The sequence below is a fragment of the Elephantulus edwardii genome, unplaced genomic scaffold, assembly GCF_000299155.1.
Source record: "Elephantulus edwardii isolate Elephantulus edwardi_28Jun2011 unplaced genomic scaffold, EleEdw1.0 scaffold00174, whole genome shotgun sequence".
Lineage (NCBI taxonomy): Eukaryota > Metazoa > Chordata > Mammalia > Macroscelidea > Macroscelididae > Elephantulus > Elephantulus edwardii.
Window position 1 is genome coordinate 1660772 of NW_006399924.1, and position 22879 is coordinate 1683650.

General features: G+C 34.5%; 1 protein-coding gene across 1 annotated transcript in view; it reads right to left on the bottom strand.

Annotated features, from left to right (window-relative positions):
- Window positions 1-22879, bottom strand: part of SYCP1 (synaptonemal complex protein 1) — a 241559-nt gene that overhangs the window by 101748 nt on the left and 116932 nt on the right. Inside the window, exons 19-22 of the mRNA XM_006895723.1 lie at window positions 22030-22100; window positions 14974-15055; window positions 10049-10111; window positions 9826-9888 (exon numbers count right to left, since the gene is read on the bottom strand). Coding sequence (XP_006895785.1) covers window positions 9826-9888; window positions 10049-10111; window positions 14974-15055; window positions 22030-22100 — 279 coding nt within the window. The remainder of the gene's footprint in view (window positions 1-9825; window positions 9889-10048; window positions 10112-14973; window positions 15056-22029; window positions 22101-22879) is intronic.

Sequence of the window (22879 nt, forward strand, 5' to 3'; positions counted from 1 at the left end):
TGTATGGTTTAATTCTTCAGTATCTTTGTTGAGTTTCTTTCTGGTAGTTCTACCTTTTCTTGAGAGGGGTGTATTGAAGTCTCCAAGTATTATAGTAGTGTTGTCCATTTCCTTTTTCAGTTTTGTTAATGTTTGTTTTATGTAGTTTGCAGGTCTTTCATTTGGTGCATAGGTATTTTTCTTTTTTATTTTTAACTTTTTATCGGCCTAGAAGTTAAGAATCTGTACCGCAATCCTGAGGGCACACAGTTCAAATCCACCAACTTCTCCACAGGAGAAGGATGGGCAATCTTCCCATGCAAGTAAAACCTCTGAAAACCTGCCTCTAAAATCCATCAGAGGGTCGGCTATTTTTTGATTCAATGGTACACAACAATAACATTGTGATTTGATAGAAATTTACAGAGAAAAAAGATATTCTATTCAAACATTCATAAATAATTTATTTTATGACACTGATTGCAATTCCTGCAAAATATTATCACTCTTCTCAACTATCTCTCTGGTATTCTTTTATCCATTCATCTTTCAAGCCTCTCTTTTCCTACTTTTTGTGCTTTATCTCTGAGAAAATGTTGTCCTTGTAATTTTGCATGATTTTGATAACTATAAGGAATAAATATCTCCTGAAGTTATTGTTCACATTATAGATCTATTGTTTGGTTGCATGTTGTACTATGAATGAGTTGAATTCCAGGACCAAAAAGTGGTTAAGAATCGTAGCCTCCAAATACAACTCTAAAATCCTCATCACCCAAGTGTAATATTCAAGTATTAGTGGTTTTTTATCTGCTCTCCACAAACTTTTTGAGGCTTTCCCCATTAATTTCCAGGAAATCCACTGACCACATCTACATTTATAGTCACCTTTGTCTTGGCAGCTCCAACATACAATGTTTTTTTGAACATATACTTTTTCCTTATCTCTTCCTTCCCATCTATATATACTACATATTTACATGATGTAGTCCCGTGTTCAAATTCAATCTTGTGGACTCCATCACTTAAAGCAACCTCCCAAACAGCTACAAGATCTATCTTTTTTTCCTAGGTTATCAGGAGGGCTAAGTGCCAGAAGCAGCCACCATGGAGACTAGGCTGGTTCCAACTGGACCATGAAGGCAGCACGGCCTTGCGGGATGGAGTCCAGGCAGTGGCTAAGTAGGAGAGAGCCTGGCAAGGCCAAGTCCCAGACTTTAGATTTTAGAGTTATACTGGGAAAAGACACTATGGATGTCTATTGCAATGGAAAGAAAATGGAGACAGTAGATTAGTTTGTGTAGATGATAGAACTGAAACTCACTTCAATATCAAGAACCATGACTGTTACATAAAGGCTGTCAGCAATGGGAAGCAAAAAGAGGAGATTATTCATACTTTGTTATTATTATTCATATTTTGTTGTGGATAACAGAGAAATCTTGGAAGTTCTTGAATTATTTCAGATTAATGAACTTTAGTCAAGAAGTAATGATCAGGACTTTTTCAATTACTTTGTGATTAAATATGTTCAACATGTACTTCTTGGTGCATACATTCTATGCTGTTTATATTTTTTAAGCATTTGAACTAATGCCTCAAGATTCAGGGGGGAAGTACCCAAGGACCTAATGATGTACAATCTGAAAAATAACAATTTACAAACAGTGTAAAATGTTTTAAAACCAAATGAGAAATACGACAGGGACCAAAACCACATCTATAATTTTACTAGAGTCAGCTTTACTACAATAAATACTAGAAAAATAAGAGAAGGAAAAAAGGAATCAAAGTCTCAGGGGCCATTACTGTTAGTTTTCATTTTGCTCAACATTTAGCTTCCACTCTCTCTCCAGGATACTCTATTGTGATCCAATTGGAGCAGTAAATAGTGATAGACAGGTACCATGAAATTCTTCTGTCTTAGGTTCATGGAAGTTGAGGTCTGTGAAGTCTTTTAGTTCTATGGATAAATTATTTTTATGTATCTTTGATTTCTTTGCTTCAGACAGGGACCAATAGTTATACCTTCAAAGACCACTCTTTGCATATCTAATTAAGCTACCAGGTGATTTAAAGATGATGTAAGAGGACAGTTTTAGCTTAAGATTTAATAAGATTTAGAGATATCTTTGGATCAATTATTTCAAGGGTCATCCAGGAAGGCTGAGTAACAGAATTTGAAGTTTGGTAAATCTTAGAGAACTACTTGAATTCTTTTCCTTATGTGTTTCATAAAATTAAATGGACTTTGCATCTTTAAAAAAATCTATTGTCTCTCATGAATATATATTTAGTTCTAACTAAATTAATATGAACTAAGTTCATATAAAAAAGCAAGTAAACACACTAAAAGAACACAAAAAAATGAAATTGAGGAGACAAAACACAGAATTAGGTACGTAAGAGAAAGCCATAAATACTAATCTACTAAAGGAACAATTATAAAATAGATGACAGAAAAACCAATCAAGCATAAGAGTTACATGGAGCACCATTAAAAGGAGTAACTTATATGATTGGAATTATAAAACAGGAAAAGAGAGGGGAAAAGGCACTTAAGATTTTTAGAAAGAAAACTTTTCAAATAGATACTATGAAGACTTTAAAAAATATATATATTCAAGAAGTTGAACAAACTCCAAACAAGATAAATTCCAAAGAAAAACACCAAGACCTGACAGAATAAAATTCTCCTAAATCAAACAAAAAGAAAAAAATATGAAAAGTAGCTTAGGAAAAAACAAGGTATTATCTACAAAGGAGAACTAGTCAAGATTAAATTTTTATGCTATCAGCACGAATCACACATGCAAGAGTCAATAGGATGACATACAAAACTCTAAAAGAAAAAACTGTCAACCAAGCATTACATAATTAGCTAAATGACCTTAAATTTTATAGTGAAATTAGGACATTTCCAGATAAGTAGAAGTTAAGGGAATTTGAGCACTAGACCAAGCTTATGAGAAATAGAAAAGGGAATTCTTCAAACAAAATCAACAATTACAAGCAACAGCACAAAATTAACTTACGTGACAATATCATTCAGAATCTCACCTAGACAAATATAAAGTAAAATATAAACTTGAGACAAAAATTGAGAACTAGAGATATCATTCTATAAATGAGGACATCAACAAGGCAAAAAGAAGGAATGAGTAGTGTAATTACAGAACTCCTAAGTGGAGAGAAAGTTAGGACAACTTCAAGATAAAATGAAATGTTTTAGACTTCACAATGAATCAGTAACTTACAGGATAACCTCCAAGAAGATTTAAAAATATTAAAATCATAATAAAAAAGAGGAAGTTATAAAGACCTTGTAAACACCAAAATAGCAGGAGTGAAGATTATGAGAAAAATAATTTCAAAAAGGACCAAATGTACCAGTCAAGAGAAAGAGATCAGGATGGACCCATCAATTTACTGTCTACAAGAGACACATCTTAGATACAAATCAAAGATGGACTGAAGATGAAAATGCAGAATAAATATATATCAGGTAAACAGCAATCAAAACACAGAAGAAAGGATAACACTAATTTCTGATAAAAGAGATTGCAAAGCAAAAACTCCTGTAAGAGACATAAAGGGCATTTAAAGGGACAACTGAACAAAAAGCACATCACTTTACATAACACCACACTCAGAGAAAGAGCTCCAAGATACCTAAAATCAGCCTTTGATAGATTTTAAGAGAAATAGACAACTCCACAGTAACAGTCACTCATGCTCACTCAGATCAGTTCCAACCTCAGCAACCCCCCATAGGGGTTTCTGAGGCTGTCAATCTTAAAGGGAGGAGACTGTCCAACTTTCTCCCATAGAGCTGCTGATGCATTCAGGCTGCTAGAGACTCATGGCCTCATAGTAAGCAAGGAAACACACTATGAAGTATGCCATCCGTTGTTTTCATGTGCCATTAAGTCATCCACAGTACATACCAATTACATAAATAAAGGCTCTGAATCTTACCCTATTCTGAGCCAGCCTCACCATTTCTGACACATGTGACCCAACTGTCAAAGTGCTGATCTTCCACCCTTCCAAGCATAATGGGAGCTTAATCGTCCTTGCTTTCAAGGAGTAACCTAGTCTCACCCTTCCTGGAACAGACCTATGTGTTCTTTTGGCAGTTCATGGTCTGTTCAACACTTTTCTCCAGCATTCCAAGTCAAAGGTACTAATTCTAGTTCTGTCATCCTTACTCACTGTCTAGCTTTTAGGTGCATAGCAAGCAACTGAGAAAACCATGGATTGAATCTAGCACATCTTAGTCTTTAGACTAACATTGTTGCTCCTTAGCATTCTGAAGATGTTCTTGATAGCAGATTGTCCAAATACAACTCATCTTTTGATTGCCTGACTGCTGGTGATTGTGGATCTGAGCAAGAGAAAATATTCAGTAATTTCAATCTTTTCTCCATCTATCATGATGCTATCTATTGGCCATGTGGTAAAGATTTTTGTCTTCTTGATGTTGCAATACAATCCATATTAAAGTCTATAGTTCTTGATCTTTCACAGAAAGTTCTTCAATTTCTCCTCACTTCTTTTGGTGAGCTACTTGAAATTGCTGTTGTTGTAGTTAGGTAGCATGGAAATAAAGTAGGTGACAACTACTCACAGAAATCCTATGATCAACTAATCTAAACTTTACCCTATCCTGTGCCATCTTCATGATCTCTGAAAAACTCTAGCTCATTGTTAATAATTGTGTGCACCCATCTTGTTGAGAATCTTGCTCTCTTTCTCTGACTCCCCATCTTTCCCAGCATAATGTTGTCATTTTGCAAGGATTAGTCCCTCCTGACAATATGCCAAAAGTATATGAGATCAAAGTTTCACTATTTTTGCCTCTGAAGAGGACTCTAGTTCCACTGCTTCCAAGACAGACTTGTTTCTTCTTTTAGCAGTCTATGGGATATTCAGTACTCTTCCAACATCACAATTAAAAGGTATTTATTCTGTTATTCTTATTCACTGTCCAACTTTCAGATGGAAAAGAAGTAACTGAAAAGATCATGGTTTAAAATACAACATACCAAAAGCAGTTCTCAGGGTGCAGTTCATAGCAACAGGCACACATATAAAAAAAGGAAGACAAATCAATGATGTAACTCAAAACTTCATCAAATAGGAAAAGAAACAACTATTTAATCCTACAGCCTTCTAGAAGAAAAGAAATTATAAGTTCAAAAGCTGAGTTCAGTGAGATAGAAAAACAGAAAAACAACTGAAACCATCAATAAAATCAGAAGCAGGTTTTTGGAAAGGGTTAATAAAATTGACAAACTTCTGGCGAACTTAACAAAAAAAAAGAAGATGCAGATAATTCTATAAAGAAATTATAGAGGTGACATCACAACAGAATCAGAAGAAATTAAATCAATAATATTGGAACACTATGAAAAGAAATACTCTGAAAAAGTAAAAAACCTAGAGGAAATGGACAAATTCCTTGAAGCTCATGCCCTACCCAGACTGATAAAGACAGATATAGAACACTTGAACAAACCCATTGTAAAAAAAGAAACTGAACAGGTCATAAAAAGATTTCCCATAAGAAAAGTCCTAGACCTGGCTTCACAGCTGAATTCCACCAAAATATCACCAATTCAACTTAAATTACTTCAAAAACTGAAAAAGAAGGAACACTCCCAGAGTCATTTTATGAAGAAAGCATAACCCTAATTTAAAAACCTGGCAAAGATATTACCAAGGATGAAAATCACAGACCAATATCTCTCATGATTGGAAGTAGGAGTGGCATCCACTTCCTAAACAACATGCCCCTGGAAATTCTATGAACTTTGATAAACAACGATTATAAAAAAGGCTTCAGGTCTTATGTTCATAAGGTCACTATGAGTTGTGCTTGACTCGATGACAATCAAAGACAACATGTCTCATGGGCATAGATGCAAAAGTCCTTAACAAAATCCTAGCCAATAGAATATAAATCACATCAAAAATGAATTCATCATGACCAAGTGGGATTCATAACATGTATGCAAGGATGCTTCAACCTAAGAAAAATAATCAACCTTACTCACCATATTAACAAAGCAAATAACAAGAACCATATGATCTAAGGAATTAAAGCAGAAAAAGCATTTGACAAAATCCAATACTCCTTCCTGATTAAGACACTCAGCAAAATTGGGATAGAAGGAAACTTCCTTAACTTAGTGAAAAGTATACATGCAAAATCAAGAGCCAATATAATTCTCAATAAAGAAAGAGCAAAAGCACTTTCCTGGCAAGCAGAAACCAGACAAGGATGCCCATTGTCACCACTTCTATTCAATATTGTAGTGGAAGTGCTTGCTAGGGAAATACAACAAGAGAAGGAAATGAAAGGAATCTAGATCTGCAAAGAGATGGTTAAACTATCACTATATGCAGATGTAATGAGAGTGTACACAGAAAACCTCAGAGAATCAACAAAAAAAGTGTTAGAGCTAGTAGATCAATTTAGTAGAGTGGCAGGATATAAGGTCAATACCCAAACAGAACTCAGAGAAAGGAACAAAGAAAGCAGTAGCATTTAAAATAGCCAACCCAAACTGAGATACTTGGGAGTGAACCTAACGAGAGACACAAAAGACCTATACAAAGAAAACTACAGGACATTTATGTAAGATTAAAAAAAAAGACCTAAATAAATGGGAAAATGTGTCCTGTTCATGGATAGGAAGACAATATTGTGAAAATTACAAGCCTACCTAGGCAATCTACATGTTCAATACAATCCCAAATCAGACACAAAATTCAGTTTTCAAGGAGATCAAAATGGAAATTGTCAAATTTATTTGGAGAAGCAAGAGATCCTGAATAATCAAAACACTTCTGAAAAACAAAAATTAACCGGGAGCATAGCACTTCCTGACCTCAAAACCTACTACACAGAGGTAGTAGCCAAAACAGCATGATGCAGGTACAATGATAGGCACATAGTACAATGAAACAGAATTGAAAACCCAGAAATGAACTCAGCTATCTATGGTCAACTGATAACAAGGAAATAAAACCTATCAAATGGGGAAATGATGACCTCTTCAACAAATGGTTGCAGAAAGCTGCAACAGAATCCACATCTCATACTATACACAAAAATTACCTCAAAGTAGATCAGAGACCTGGAAGGAAAGCCTAAAACCATAAAGTTCATCAGAGACAAACTGGGATCAAGCTTAGACAGCCTAGTCTATGGTATAAAGAGACTGACAAATACAGCCAGAAATGCACAATCTGGAAAGAATAAAATTGATGAATGGGACCTTCTAAAGATTAAATTCCTTGCACATCACAAACATTCTCCAACAGAAAGAAAAGAAAACCTATTGACTGGGAAAAAGCATTTGTCAATACCATTTCAGACAAAGGTCTCATATTAAAAATTTGCAGAATCCTACAGGGCCTCTCTCCACAAGAGAAAGACTGACAACCCAATTGCAAAATGGACAAAAGAACATGGTAAGAATTTTTACAGAGGAAGACATCTGGATGACCAACAGACACATGAAAAAATGCTCAAAAATCACTGGCAATAAGGAAGATGCAAATCAAAACCACAATGAGAAACCATCTCACTCCAGTAGCAGTGACAAAGTTTAATAGGATGGCAGGTGGAGAGGATGTGGTGAGATAGAAGCTTTATACATTTTTGGTGGGAATGTAAATTGTATAACCATTCTGTAAGGCAGTTTGGTGTTTCCTCAGAAAGTTGAACATAGAAATTCCACATAACCCAGCTATTCCACTGTTTTGAATATACCCTGAGAGAAAGGGAACTGAAGCACAAAGACTCGTACAAAAATGTTTCGCTCTGGATATAACTCTGACACATACCTCTCCTGGTTTTAAATCATCTTCCCTTGTTCTGATCAAATAACTGTTTTTTGGTCTATGTGCAGGTTTTCCATGAGCACCAATTTATGTCCTGGGATTCCGTCATGTGAATGTACCATAGTTTCTCAATTCATTCAATTGGGGTTGAACATTTGGGCTGTTTCCATTCTTCTCAAAGTTAACAATAATGTTAAGAGTCCATGCAGTCAAGCAGTGATTTTATACAGTGTTTGTCCTTGTGGGACTGAGTTCTTTCACTTAGCATAATACTCTCCAATTCCTCCCAAGTTAGGTAGTGATTTAAAAAATCATTACTCCTGTGTGCTGAGGAGCAATGATGTATGTTTAGAGAAAAAGGTACACCTTATCCAGACCATGGTCTTCGCAGTTACAAACTATGCATCAGAGATCTGGACAATGACTAAGGATGACAGAAGAAGAATTGATGCCTTTGAGTTGTAGTGCTGGAGAAGAGAGAGGGTGAAACCAAGTTTCTCCTTGGAAACAAGGATTTTGAAGCTCTGTCTCACATATTTTGGGGACAGGGCCAGGAGGGATCAATTCTTGGAGAAGGACATAATGCTTGGAAGGATGTAGCAACAGAGCAGGAGAGGAAGACCCTGGATGAGATGTACGGACATGATAACTGGGGTAATGGGATTAAGCGTGTCAGAGCCAGTAAGACTTGCTCAGGATAGGGCAGAGTTCAGAGCTGTGTACACAGGATCGTTGTGAGTTGCAGGTGACTTGATGGCACATAACAGCAACAAACAACATAATATAGAATTGTTAAACCATTATATATTAAAAATATATAGCATATACATTTACTACTCATTGGGAGCTCTGGTAGCTTAATGATAAGGATTTGCACTGCCAATCTAAAGGCACTCAGTTCAAGCCCATCAGTCCCTCCACTGAAGAAAAATGGGCTATCTTCTCCTGAACCATATACTGCCTTTGAAAACCCAATAGAGGGTCAGCTATGAGTCAGTTTAGGTTCCAAAGTACATACTGACTACATTTTGCTACAGAGTAGAAATTAATTTAAAGCTAATCCTTCAGCGGGGTTTTCAAGAGAAAGAATCACATCTTTCTCCTGTGGATCTGCCAGCAGTTTCCCACTGCCTGAGTGGTACTGCAGCAACACAACTATATACAGACTACACCAGCATGCACATGCGTGCACATGTGCACACACATACCTATTTATTGTGATCATTATGTGTCATTGAGTTAGAACTGTCTCATGGCTGACCCTCCAGCAGGTTTTCAGGGGCAGTAAACTGCTCAGAAGGTAACTGACCATCTTTCACCTGTCAGGCAGCTAGTAAATTCCAACCACACACCACTGGATTGGCAATGCAACTCTTTACCACTAAGCCGACAGATGATAGATAGAGATAGAGAGAGATGATAGATAGATGATATACACACACATACATACACACACACATATATACACACATGAACACATATATTTAGTTTACCACAATAAATCAATACATTGCTACACTGATAACTACAACTTTCCACTCATAATTGAGAAACTACTTATTGAGCACATGCTACATGGAAGTCACTGTTCAAAGAACTGGAATAAAATGGCAAAGTATAGATCTAACATTATTAAACTACAGCTTGGGAATTTTTATTTTTCTACAGCACCAATGATACTCCAATTCTTTTACAGAAAGATAAACATACAATGAACTTTTAAAAAATCATATATTCTCAGTCTTCACTACAGACCTACTCAATTTCACTTTTCAGTTTGTGGGTAAGAGCTATGAATACACTCAAAAAACACATTTATCTTCAAATTGTTCAGATCAAGCACAGATGAGTATACTCTATAGCAATAAAATGACTTTTTACACAATTTAAAAAGATAACAATCTTTGAAATTACTGTGATAGTATAAATTATAAAGAATTTATGAATTCTCAGCTATTTACTCATATTTTGAAAATTAAGGTGTAAAAATACCTTTATCTCATAAACATTCAGTTGCTTGCTTTCTGCTGTACTCTTTCTTTTTAAGGTTTTATTCTGTTAAAATTAAAAATAAAGAGTTATATTTAACACCAAAGACACTCTACTCTAGAACTGATTTAGATTTAAAATAGTGACTAAATTATTTATAAAGTATTGTCTAAAACTGTAGTGAAAATATAGTACTTGATTTTGAGAGTATTTAAACAGTTCATACCTCCTGCTGGAGTTCTTCAACATGCTTGTTTTTATTTTCAATTTGCTTCCTTAAGTTGTTACACTATAATAAAACATATATATATATATGTGTGTGTGTATCTTATATACATATATAATTATATAAATGTGTGTATATAATTATAAATATAATTACTATAATTACAGTTATTTTATTAAGCAGTTCAATCAAAATAATTCATTTCACACTAATGGAAATATACAAAGTAACAGAAAAAATGTTTCAAAATTAATGCAACACAAGAAGTTGGAAACAACCTAAGTTCCCATCAACAAATGAATGGTTAGAGAAGCTGTAGTATATTCACACAATGGAATACTATGCTGCATTGAAAAACAAGGAATTCATGCAATATTATTCAGAATGGTTGATCCTGGAGGACATTATGCTGAGTGAAGTATCTCAGTCACAAAAGGACAAATACTGCATGGTGCCACTGTTGTAAAGCAGGACTAACCTTGGGCTTGGGAGGACTGACCTCGGGCCTGGGAGGAGAATGAGAAGGATGGGTTCAATAATGTATACTGCATTGAAACAGATGAGGGAGAAAACTGTTTAACAGGGAAAATTATTAGGGATTTTTGTCATGACAGGAGTCCAGAGTGAAGGCTATATAGTGGAGTGGACCTGGGGGGAGGGACTGTAAAACAATGAAAGAATTTTACTTTTCCAAGAGGGTAGTGTACTGGGGGAGAGGGTTGGGAGGGGAGAAAAGTGCAACACTGAATCAATGGGAGGGGGGAAATGTGTTGAATTGGAAAAAAAATTAATGCTATAAAATAATTCCATTAATGTAAAAGTACATGAAAAGTAAGCTTTAACAGAGATTATATATATTTTTTTCAGAGATCATATATTTTAAATTCTAAACATTTATGCTTTTTGGTCAACCTTATACAATACTTTGAATGATATTAATTACCCATTCTTCTTCACTTCTCATTTCTGTGATCTCTTTTACATATTTTAATTTGGAGAGGAATAATTATATTACACTATATCCTCCCCTAACGACATTCCAATTTTTATTTAAATATCAGCTAAAATACTATTTTCTCTCTCACTTCAAGGGACTATATTACACTACCTAGATTTATGCAAAAGTGCATTGTTGTTGTTGTTAGGTTATGTCAAGGTAAGTATGACTCCTAGAGACCCCATGAACAACAAACATCTAAACCCTGTCCTATCCTGTGGCATCCTCATCATCTCTGACGTACTTAAGCCCATTGCTACAGTCAATGCATTGATCTCTCTCATTGACAGTCTTCCTCTATTTCAGTGACCTTCCACTTTTCCAAATACGAAGCCCTTCCTAAGGAATAGCCCCTCCTAACAACATGCCCAAAACATGTACGATGAAGCATTGCTATCCTTGCCTATAAGAGGTATTAATCTAAGTAATGTTTGCCATATCATAAAAATAATACATTTATAATGTGTCCTAAAAAGACACAAGAATATGGTGGTGATAGGTAAATTGTTCTAACTACCATGAAATCAGACAAAAAACGTCAATAAAAAAAGGTTACATTTCTTTCATTAGCACAATATACGCTACTAAACATTCTTCTTGGAACGCTCATGTGCAGTCATTTCTGATATTCTGAAACTGAATAATACATAGCACAAGTTGTTTATCAGAAACTTGTTTAGTATAAATTTTAATATTTTCCATCCCTATTTGAGAAAATTTAAAAAACTAAGCAGGAAAATTAAACAACCTATAACTAATTTTCATACCAATATAACTGGCATAAATATTATCAGCAGGTAAAAGTATTTGTTTACAATTTTATTTTTAAAAAAAATTCCAAGATACTTTCGTTTTAGCAGAAAGGCTAAGTAGATTCTTTGAACAGAAAGTAAGGAATTTACAGACGTTTAGAAAAAGAAAATTCAAAAGCAATAGCCATCAGTTTAAGGGTAGCACGAGCGTTTGCCATCAAAGTATCTGCTGAATAGAACCAGAGCAAGAAAGAACATAACCAAACAAGATAAAATTGGGGGGCACACTAAAAGATACAAAGTCAAGTAAAATAATCCTGTATAAAGACAGGAACACAAAGGACCATATACTTAGTAAAAGACTAAACAAAAAATGTCTATGTCACACAAAAGGAAACATATGTCTTAACTTTGACAGTATGCTTGGGGAACAAATAACCACAAGCTAATTTTACATATTTTAGAGATTGAATTCATGCTATCTTTATGTAAAAAAAAATTTCAAATGGGCACCTTAACTTAAAATATTCTTTTGTCACAGTACTTACAAGAAAATTCTTTTTATAGAATGACAACTGGTATAAGTAAAAATTTTGTATATTTATTCTAAAATTATAATGACATAATTATTAAAACTTTAGATATCATTTTGATTGCTCCATCAAAGTGTGCCATCCCATTCTCCCCTCTTTCTTTTTTTTTTTTAAATTTAGGTTATTTATTTTTCATTTCAATGAACATCTACAGAGATTTTGGGATTCCATTCATTCACTTGCACCACTTCTCCCCGCACAAACCCCCCTTTCCCCCCCCTTTCTGAATAAGCTGTTGGAAAATGAGTTTTCATTCCTTTTAAATTTTCATAATCTTCACATTTGGGTTAAGATGTTATCACTTTTTTTTTTAAAAAAAGGCATTTCTGTCCCTTTAAAAGCTAACAGAAATTTGAAATATATTTGGTGGAATATCTAGAAGATTTTTAAAGTATTTTAAACTCACAATTAATTTTTAGGTAAAACTCATATACATAAAGGAAGATTTTGTTCACAAGAATTTTTATGTAGGAAAGGAAACCTCGATTTTCTAAAAATTTTTTAAATCCTTATAGTCTTCAAAGAGTAATGAGATTACTTATACAAGATAATGCTGTTTAGCTTAAATAATAGATAGATAGATAGATAGATAGATAGATAGATAGATAGATAGATAGATAGATAGATGATAGTTACAAAGCCTCTATCGCCAAAAAATTAACATAATTTGATACCTTGTTTTCTAATATCTTCATTTGTTTATCTTTTTTAATAACTTCACACTCAATGTTTCGAGCCTAAAAAAAGATTATTGACATCAGATTAAAAATATTAACAAATATTCTATTTTTCTTCTGAGTATCTTTTAGTAGTATTTGCTGTTCATTTTGTTGAGCTGGAACCTGTGGCAAGTTTTCAGAGGCTGTAAATCACATGGGAAGAGACTGTCCTCCTTTCTCCCACAGAACAGCTGGTGTATAGAACTGTTTGCCTTTGGGTTGGCAGTGCAACTCTTTACCAGGCCATCAGAAGTCCATTTTGAAGTATTTGTTGTTGTTGTTGTTAAGTGCCATTGAGTCGCAGGTGACTCATAGCTACCCTATGAAGGAGAGTCCTCGACGCCTGAAGTATTTTAAAATGGAATTATAAAACTTACCCTTATAGTTCTACAAAGTATTTATCAGCTCTCAAAAGTCAGTATCTTTCTAAAAAGTTTTTCTGTTAATGTTTCCAATTTAGTACTCATCTCTTCTATTTTAGCTTAGAATCACTTATCAGCTTTCCCAGTTATCTTGGATTTTTTAAACTGTCATGTTTATAATCTCTTAAATATGTCTTTCAAAAAAATCTTGTTAATTTGAACCTTGTAATAACTCAATGGAACATAAAGCATAGGTATTGCTATTTCCATTTTAGAGATGAAATAATAAATATATGAACTAAGGTATCAGACAAAATGTCTTATAATTATTTACATTACAGTTTATTTCTGAGAAACACCTAAAGAGGTAATTTAAAATCTAATCATGGGAAGTTCACAATGCTAACAAAATATTTCTTTCTCTAATTATTAACATATTCTATACTGATAAAGCAAATCATGCTTTAAATTATTAATATAAAACTTTTAATTTACATTAAACATCAAATTTGTTTTTCTCTAAAGCAAACCACTTAAGCTTAGTTTATATGAAACAGTCTCTAATACAAATTCTAAGCATACCAAGTAATAAGCCCTTTAATAAATTCATTTTTTACACTGAATTAAACTAATAAATATGAAAGTGAAATAAAAAATAGCTATGGAGGAGAAAGAAAATGCGGTCTAGTGCCAATAATGTAGAAGACAACTCTACACTTCTTTTTTTAATTATTTTTTCCTTCTTTTCCTGAGATTTTAACCAAAGTTAACTGAGAACTTGGATTTCCATGTAATCTCATTAACCTTTTTGTTTTTAACCTTTTGTGGTCCCTATTTTCTAAAATGACGATAACAATAATTTCCAAGTATAAAACAAATAGTCTAAAATGTTCTTGGGTCCACCAAAAGCTCTAAAAATGGTAACTCATCCTATCCCTGGGCTTTTCTTGTAGTCTTACAAATTTTGTAGTACACTAACTACATGCTTTAGATTAAAATTCTTCAGTAACTTTTAACTCCTAAAAGGAACTTACACAGTCTCTTATTACATCTCCATTCTCATGTCTCTACACTCTACTACCATCACTATTTAAATTTCATCTTTTCTATAAGATAAACTCAAATACACTATGCTCACTCATGTTTCTTCATATTCTCAAAATTTACAAAAGAATATTCTTCTTGTCCTTGCTTCTTTTGTGTCCACACTCATGTCTTTCATTAATTCCTATCAATCTAAAGTTTTAAACTAAAAGCACCTTTTTCCAGGAAGCTTGGTGTGACTTAAATTTGGATCCGATGTCCCTTTGTATAGTCTCTCCAACAGCATTCAAACAAAAGGAGTAAGTTTTGGTTTAGCAAGCATCCTTCCCTTTAAGAACTATTTTTGCTGTGAACTCAACAGTAATCCTGATCTGGCTGGATAGTCTAGGGGAGGCTAACCATGTCTCCTACAACTTAGACATAATTTTACAGTATGATCTTTTATAAGTATATCATACATTTTCTTCACTCTTGTCCAATTTACATTTAACTTCATCTCTTTTCTTTTTGAGCTCTTCTCTTACAGACTCTAATTCTTCCCTAAGAGGAATGGGAAAGAGTAACATTTTAGTAAAAATTACATTTCATTCTAACTTATTTGAGAATTTCTGAAATTATTGATATTATTAATGTATTTCTATTTTGTTCTATATTTCTTTGCTAATTTTTATGCATATTAGAAAATGGTACATTTTCTATGTATTTTTACTATTACTTATACAATTATTTTGAAATTAATTTTTTATCATTATAGTAATTTTTCTTTACACAACTTCTAGAAAGACTTACCTTCTATTTGAGACAATGTTTCATTTTAATGTTTCACTTACTAAATCATAAGCTAATCATCATATTATAATTTATATAAAAATAAGAAAGTAAATATAACAAGTGATTACATGAAAAATATATTAAGTCAGTGCCATCAAGTCAAATATGGCTCAGAATGACCCTATGAACAAAAGATCTGAACCCTGTGCATACACAAATATCCTTGCTTACATAAAAACTATCTTGGGAACATACACAAGTAATATTAATACTTCTAAAAATTGAAACAGAATAGTAAGATTTAAAATTAAGAAATATATTTTCTTTTATTGTATGTTCCTTTGTCTTTTAAATTCTATACCATATGTATATATGAGCCTTTCAAAATATTTTAATTAAAAATATCTGTCTGTTATAGAAGAAAAATAAAGTTGCTTTATCTCAGAAAGATTTTATAGTTCTTTTTCTAATTGTAACTTCCACTGTTACCACTATTATGTTGTTCAGTATAAAGCATAAGCATGAATAGTGTTTACTCACATGGAATAAATAACTGGTCTTTTGGATCCAAAACCAGGGAATTTACTCTTAAACAGGACAATAAATTTCCAATCAATATATTCTCACTGTTCTTAAATATGTTTATCTTTAGTGTTAATACAAAAAGATGTAAAAAATACTGTCCAAATGATATGTTGTTGTTGTTATGTGCCATCAAGCTGCCTGCAACTCATAGTGATCCTGTGTACAATGGCTCTGAGGCCTGCCCTCTCCTGAGCCAATCTCACTGACTTTGATACACCTACCTCCATTGCCCTAGTTACTGTAAAAATCAACCTTATTTGGAGTCTTCCTCTCCTGCACTGTCTCTCCACCCCTCTGAGAAAGATGTCCTTCCCCAAGAATAGGTCGCTCCTGGCCACATGCTCAAAGTATATGAGACAGAGCTTCAAAATCCTAGCCTCCAAGGAGAAATTTGGTTTTACCCTTGGTAAGACCAACCTATTTCTTTTCTTGGCAGTCGACGTTATATTCAAGACTCTTCTCCAGCACCACAACTCAAAGTCATAAATTCTTATTTTGTCATCCTTAGTCACTGTCCAGCTCTCTGATGCATAGCAAGTATTTGCGACGACCGTGGACCGGATCAGGTGCACCTTAGTCTCTAAACTGATATCATCGCTTCTCACTACTCTGGAAATGTCCCTGACAGCAGATTTACCTCATGCAATTTGCCTTTTGATTTCCCTTACTGCTAGTCTCAAGATGTAACTGTAAATAACCTCAATCTCTTCTCTATCCATCATGGTGTTCCAATCGGCCTAGTGGTGAGAATCTTTGTCTTTTGATGTTAAGCTTCAATCCATATTGAAGACTACAGTCCTTGACCTTCTACAGCAAGTGATTCAGGTCTTCCTCAGTTTAAGCAAGCAACGTTGTGTCATCTGCACAATGTAAGGTGTTGATGAATCTTCCTACAGTCCTGCTGCCATATTCTTCCTAATAAAACCCACCTCCCAAATTATCTATTCAGCATATATATTAAAAAGGTATGGAGGTAGGATGCATCCCTGAGGCACTCCCTTCCTGATTTTGAACCATGCGGTGTTTCCCTGCTTTGTTCTGAGGACTGCTTCTTGGTCCAAGTATAGGTTTCCCATAAGCACAATCAAATGTTCTCATTCTCATCAAAATTAACCACAATGTGTTGTGAACTACACAGTCAAATGCTTTTTTATCAGTCAATGAAATACTGATATCCCTTTGATGATCTTTGCTCTCTGCCAAGATCTATCTGACATTGGTGATAATGTCTCTAGTATCATGACCGCTTCTAAATCCAGATTGTATTTCTGGATGTTCTCTGTCAATGTACTGTTCCAGTTGTTTCTGGATAATTTAAATTCTTTTAAATACAGCAGTCCCCTCCAAATGTTATTTTTTTCCCTTTTTATCTCCAAACTCAATGAATACTTTTTAAAGCACTTGTTATGCACTATGCTGCTCAAGAAGATAAAGCAAAGTATGTGCAAAGAGCTGGAGTTACAAAACCAAAAGGGTAGAACACACTCAGCATTTAGCAGGCTAAAAGATCTGAAAAACAAATTCAAGCTTCGAATTGCAACACATTCTATAGGCAAAATCTTGAATGATGTTGGAAGCATCAAAAGATGAAAGCAATACAGAGTTGTTGTTATTATTGTTGTTGTTATTTTTGTTAAGTGCCAACAAGTCACCTGCAATTCTTAGTGACCCTATGTACAAAAGCTCTGAACCCTGTCCTATCTTGAACCAGTCTTACTGACTCCGACATACCTAAATCCATTGCTCCATTATTATGTCAATCCATCTCATCTGGGGTCTTCCTCTCTTCCTTTGTCCCTACACCTTTCAAAGCATGATGTCCTTCTCAAAGGACTGGTCTCTCCTGGTCATGTGTCCAAAGTATGTGAGATGAGGCTTCAAAATCTTTACCTCCAAGGAGAAACTTGATTTCACCCTCTCCAAAGACAGACCTATTTGTTCTCCCAGTGGTCTGTGGTATGTTCAATACTCTTCTCCAGCACCACAACTCAAAGGCATCAATTCTTCTTCTGTCATCCTTAGTCACTGTCCAGTTCTCTGATGCACAGTATGTAACTGTGAAGACCATGGCCTGGACAGGCGCACCTTAGTCTCTAGAGTGACATCATTGCTCCTCAGCACTCTGGAGAGTTCCTTGACAACAGACTTCCCCAATGAAATTTGTCTTTTGATTTTCTGACAGCTGGTGCGAAGAGTGTTGATTGTGTAGCTGACCAAACTGAAACCGTTAACCTCAATTTCTTCTCCATCCATTGTGTAATTTTCAGTTGGCCCTGTAGTGAGAATCTTTGTCTTCCTGATGTTTAGCTTTAAATCATATTGAAGACTACAGTCCTTGATCTTCTGCAGCAACTGCTTCAGGTCCTCTGCAGTTTTAGGTAGCAAAGTGGTGTCATCTGCAGGTTGTTGACGACTCCACACTCCCCCTCATAAAGCCTGGCCTCTCTAATGATCAGTTCAGCATAAAAACTTAAAAGGTATGGATATAGGACATATCCCTGACACACTCCTTTCCTTATTTTGAACCTTGTTCTGTTCTGACAACTGCCTCCTGGACCAAGTATAGTTTTCGTGTGAGCACAATCAAGTGTTCTGAGATTCTCATTCTTCTCAAGGTTAGCCACAGTTTGTTGTGATCTACACAGTCAAACACCTTTGCATAGTGAATGAAGCACACACAGATGCTCCTCTGGACTCTTTGTTTTCAGCCAATATCCATCTGTCACCGGTGATAATGTATCTAGTACCACAGCCTCTTCTAAAACAAGCTTGTATTTCTGGTGATTCTCTATTAATGTACTGTTCAAAGTCGGTTTCGGATAATCTTCAGCAGGATTTTGCTTGTATGTGATATTAATGATATTGTTTGATAATTTCCATTCTGTCAGATCACCATTTTTAGGGAAAGTAATAAATATGGATCTCTTCTAGTCATTTGGCCAGGTAGTTTTCTTCCAGATTTCCTGGCACAACTCGGTTAGCCCATCCAGGGCAGCATGTGTTTGTTGAAATATGTCAATTAATGTGTCATCAATTCCTGGGACCTTGTTTTTTACCTATTCCTTCAGAGCAGGTTGAACTTACTCCTTCAACACTATTGCCTATTGATCATATGCTATTTCATGAAATTCTTCTGTGTCAGCCAATTCTTTTTGGTACAGTGACTTTGAATACTCCTTGCATATCCTTTTAATGCTTCCTGGATCATTTAATATTCCACCCAAACCATCCTTCAGTATTGCAACTTGGGGCTTGAATTTGTTCTTCAGTTCTTTCAACTTAAGAAATATCAAGCGAGTTCAGGCCTTTTGATTTTATGACTCCAGCTCTTTGCACATTACAGTACTTAGCTTTGTATTATCACGCTGCCCTTTGAAATCTTCTGTTCAGCTCCTTAATTTCTTGATTTCTCCCCTTTGCTATAGCTTCTTGGTGCTCTAATGCAATATTCAGAGTCTCATATAACATTCACCTTGGTCTTTTCTTCCTCCTCCATCTTTGTAATGACCTTTTGCATTCTTCCTGGATAATAAATCATCTACACCAAATTTCAGAAAAAAACACAGATGATCAAGAACCACTGGTAATGAAGAAAGAAGTCCAAACTTCACTGAAAGTACTGGCAAAAAAGTACGTTACCTGGAATTGATGTTAATACCAATTGACATGTTTCAATAAACAAATGCAGCCCTAGACGTGCTCACTTGTCTATGCCCAGAATTTGGAAGACAGCTATCTGGCTAATTGACTGGAAGGTATCAATATCTGTTCCCATTTTTAAAAAAAGGGGGTGCTCTGACAGAATATGGAAATTATCAAACAATATTACTAATATTCAAGTAAAGTCTTGCTGAAGATTATTGAAAATGGATGGAAGAGTACATTGACACAGAAATGCAAAAAAATTTAAGCTGAATTCAGAAGAGGCTGTGGAAGAAGAAATATCACTGCTGATGTTAAATGAATCTTGGCTGAAAGCAGGGAATATCAGAAGGATGTTTATTGGTGTTTTATTGGTGATGTAAGAGTATCTGACTGTGTGGATTATAATAAATGATGAATAAATTAAGAATAGGAATCCCTGAACACTTAAGTGCTTGTGTGTGAAACCTATGCAAAAGCCAAGAAATACTTGAGCAGAGCAAGGGAACACTGCAAAGTTTAAGGTAAGGAAAACTGTATGTCAGGATTGTATCTTTTCTCCATACTTACTCAATCTGTATAGGACAGATGTCAACTTAAAAGACTAAGGTGCACCTAATTCAAGTCATGATCTTTCCAATTACTTTCTATGCATCTGAAAGTTGGACAATGAATAAAGCTGACAGAAGAAGAATTGATACTTTTGAGCTGTGGTGCCAGATATTCCAGGAATGGCCAAAAAAAGAACACATCTTGGAGCAAGTGAAACCAGGGTGCTCCTTGGTGGTAAGAATAGTGAAACTTCATCTCACATGCTTTGGGCATATTGATAGGAGCTCCAGTCCTTTGACAAGGGCATCATGTTTGGAAAGATGGAGGGTCAGAAAAAAAGAGGAAGATCCTCAACAAGATGGACTGACACAAGACCTGCAGCAGTGGACTCAAGTTTATCAGGAATGATGAGGATGGCACAGGACAGGGGCACAGAGTCCAAATCCATTGTTCATAGGGTTGCTATGAGTCTTAGTCGACTTGACATCACATAACAACACAATTCAATCTTTAGGTTAAGCAACTCATTCAAGAAACTGGACTATATTGATCAGGATTGGAGGATGACTCATTAACAATTTGTACTATGCAGATTACATAACCTTGCTTGTAAAGAGGACTTAAAGCACTTGCTGAAGAAGAACAAAGGCTATAGCTTTCAAAATGGATTATATCTCTAGACCAAAGAAACTAAAATCTCTTCTATTGGACAGGCAATATCATGATGGAGAAAAAACTGTGGCATTGTAAATCAACACCCATAATAACAGAAATCAAGAAATCAAAATATTTATTTGCATTTGGAAAGTCTGCTGTCAAGGGTCTTTTATAAGTGCTAAAGAACAAGAATGTAAGCTGCACTGCAATCCCAGAGGTATGTGGTTCAAATTCACCAGATGCTTTGCTGGAGAAGAAGGGACAATCTCCTCTAGTTCCAGTCAGATCTGATTTGATGGTACATGCATAAGAAATCTAAAAAAAAACCCCAATAATTTAAAAAACTTAATTTTTTTTTAAAAAAAGAACAAGAATGTCTGTTTAAAAGCCTAAGGTGAGTCTAATCTAAGCCATGGTATGTTCAATAGCTTTGTATGCATTTGTAGGCTGGATAATGAATAAGGATGTCAGAAGAATCAATGTCTACAGATTGTGGTTTGGGAACAGAGTACTGAATACTCCATGGACTTCCAAATAAATAAACAAATCTGACTTAGAGAAAGTGCAACCAGGGTTTTCCATAAGAGATCTGGATGGTGAAACTCCAACTGACTTATTTTTTTTTAGAAGGACTAGTTCTTGAAAAAAAGAATTATTGTGTGAAACACAGCGTGAATGAAAACTAGGGTGAAACACAAAATACACAAACTTTGTAAACAAATAAATGCTTTTTTAAAAATATATTTTTCAAATAAAAAAATATATTTTTCTGGGAAATGTTGAGTGGTAGAGAAAGAAAGAAATATTCTCAATAAAATGGCTTGACACAGTAACTTTACTGGTGAATTCAAGCATATCAGAGATGGTAAAGATGGTGCCAGAGGGTAAGGTTCAGATCTATTGTTCATGGGGTCACTATGAGTCAGTCTACTAAAAAATCATGTGCTAAGCACTGGGTTACAGTAAAGATAAAATATTCCCTTTAAAAATAGTATAAATATTCCAATATTAAATAGATGATGTGATTATATGTGATACATTTTCTTTCATTTGTATTCTAAATTATGTGTAATAAAGGTGTTGTACTATCTTGGTACTATTAAAGAATTAAAAATTTTACAATATTTTATGCCTAATAATTTCTATTGTTTCAATATTAAATATTCAATAGATATATTTTTAAGCATAATTCCAAAAGCATAATTTAAATCTAATGTTTTTACTTTATACTATATTAGACTTAAATTTAATTTAAATCAATAGAAAAAAGCAATAAATTTTTTAAAACCAACTCTCATTAATCTTGCCTTAATCGTATTTCTGTTTCTTCCAAATTTTCTATTTGTTTCAACATCTTTTCTTCTTGCTTTTTGTTATTCTAAAGAAATAATCAATGTTATTTATATTGATTATATTGTTTGCTCAAAATAAAAGTGAAACTAATTTTTAAAGCAAGTAACTGTCAGCATGAAATCCATTTAATTGCACACAAGAGAATGTGCTAGTTAACTTATAAACTTCCACTGGACTCAAACAAGTCTTACTTGCTGTTTCCCAGCGATACTTTTAACCTTGTATCCCATTTTCATACTGTTGGGCTTCAAGAAAGTTTTTGATCCATTGTTACCTATTAATTTATTAATTCATCTATTAAGACCAAAAACAATGTTATATTCTTCCTTAAGCCTTATCAGACGAAAATGACCTTGTGAACTCTAGTAACATAAAACATATCAAATTTTGTTTACCTTATTTGATTATTTATTACTCTTCCTAGTAAATCGCAAATTACTAAAGAGGAAGGGATTCATCATTATGTACTTAACAGTGTCTTTATATGATAACATCAATAAATAACTGTTGAAAAATTTCTTTATAAAAATTAACCTATCGGGGAGATCCAAGATGGCGGCAGAGGCAGAGACAGCGTGGTGAGCTGTGGGAGCAGCGAACCACTTAAAGGAGGGCCATTATGGCTTTCCACAGACTTTGGCTTATTGAAAATTGAACACTTAAACAGTTGATGACTGGCCCTCAGTGAAGATTGAGGCTCAACAACAGGAATTCAAGGATTCCTAAGGAGAAATGGGTTTGCTCCCTTTCCTATAGGTAAACTTAACACTGAGTTTTACTCCAGAATTGACCCTGAACCCAGTG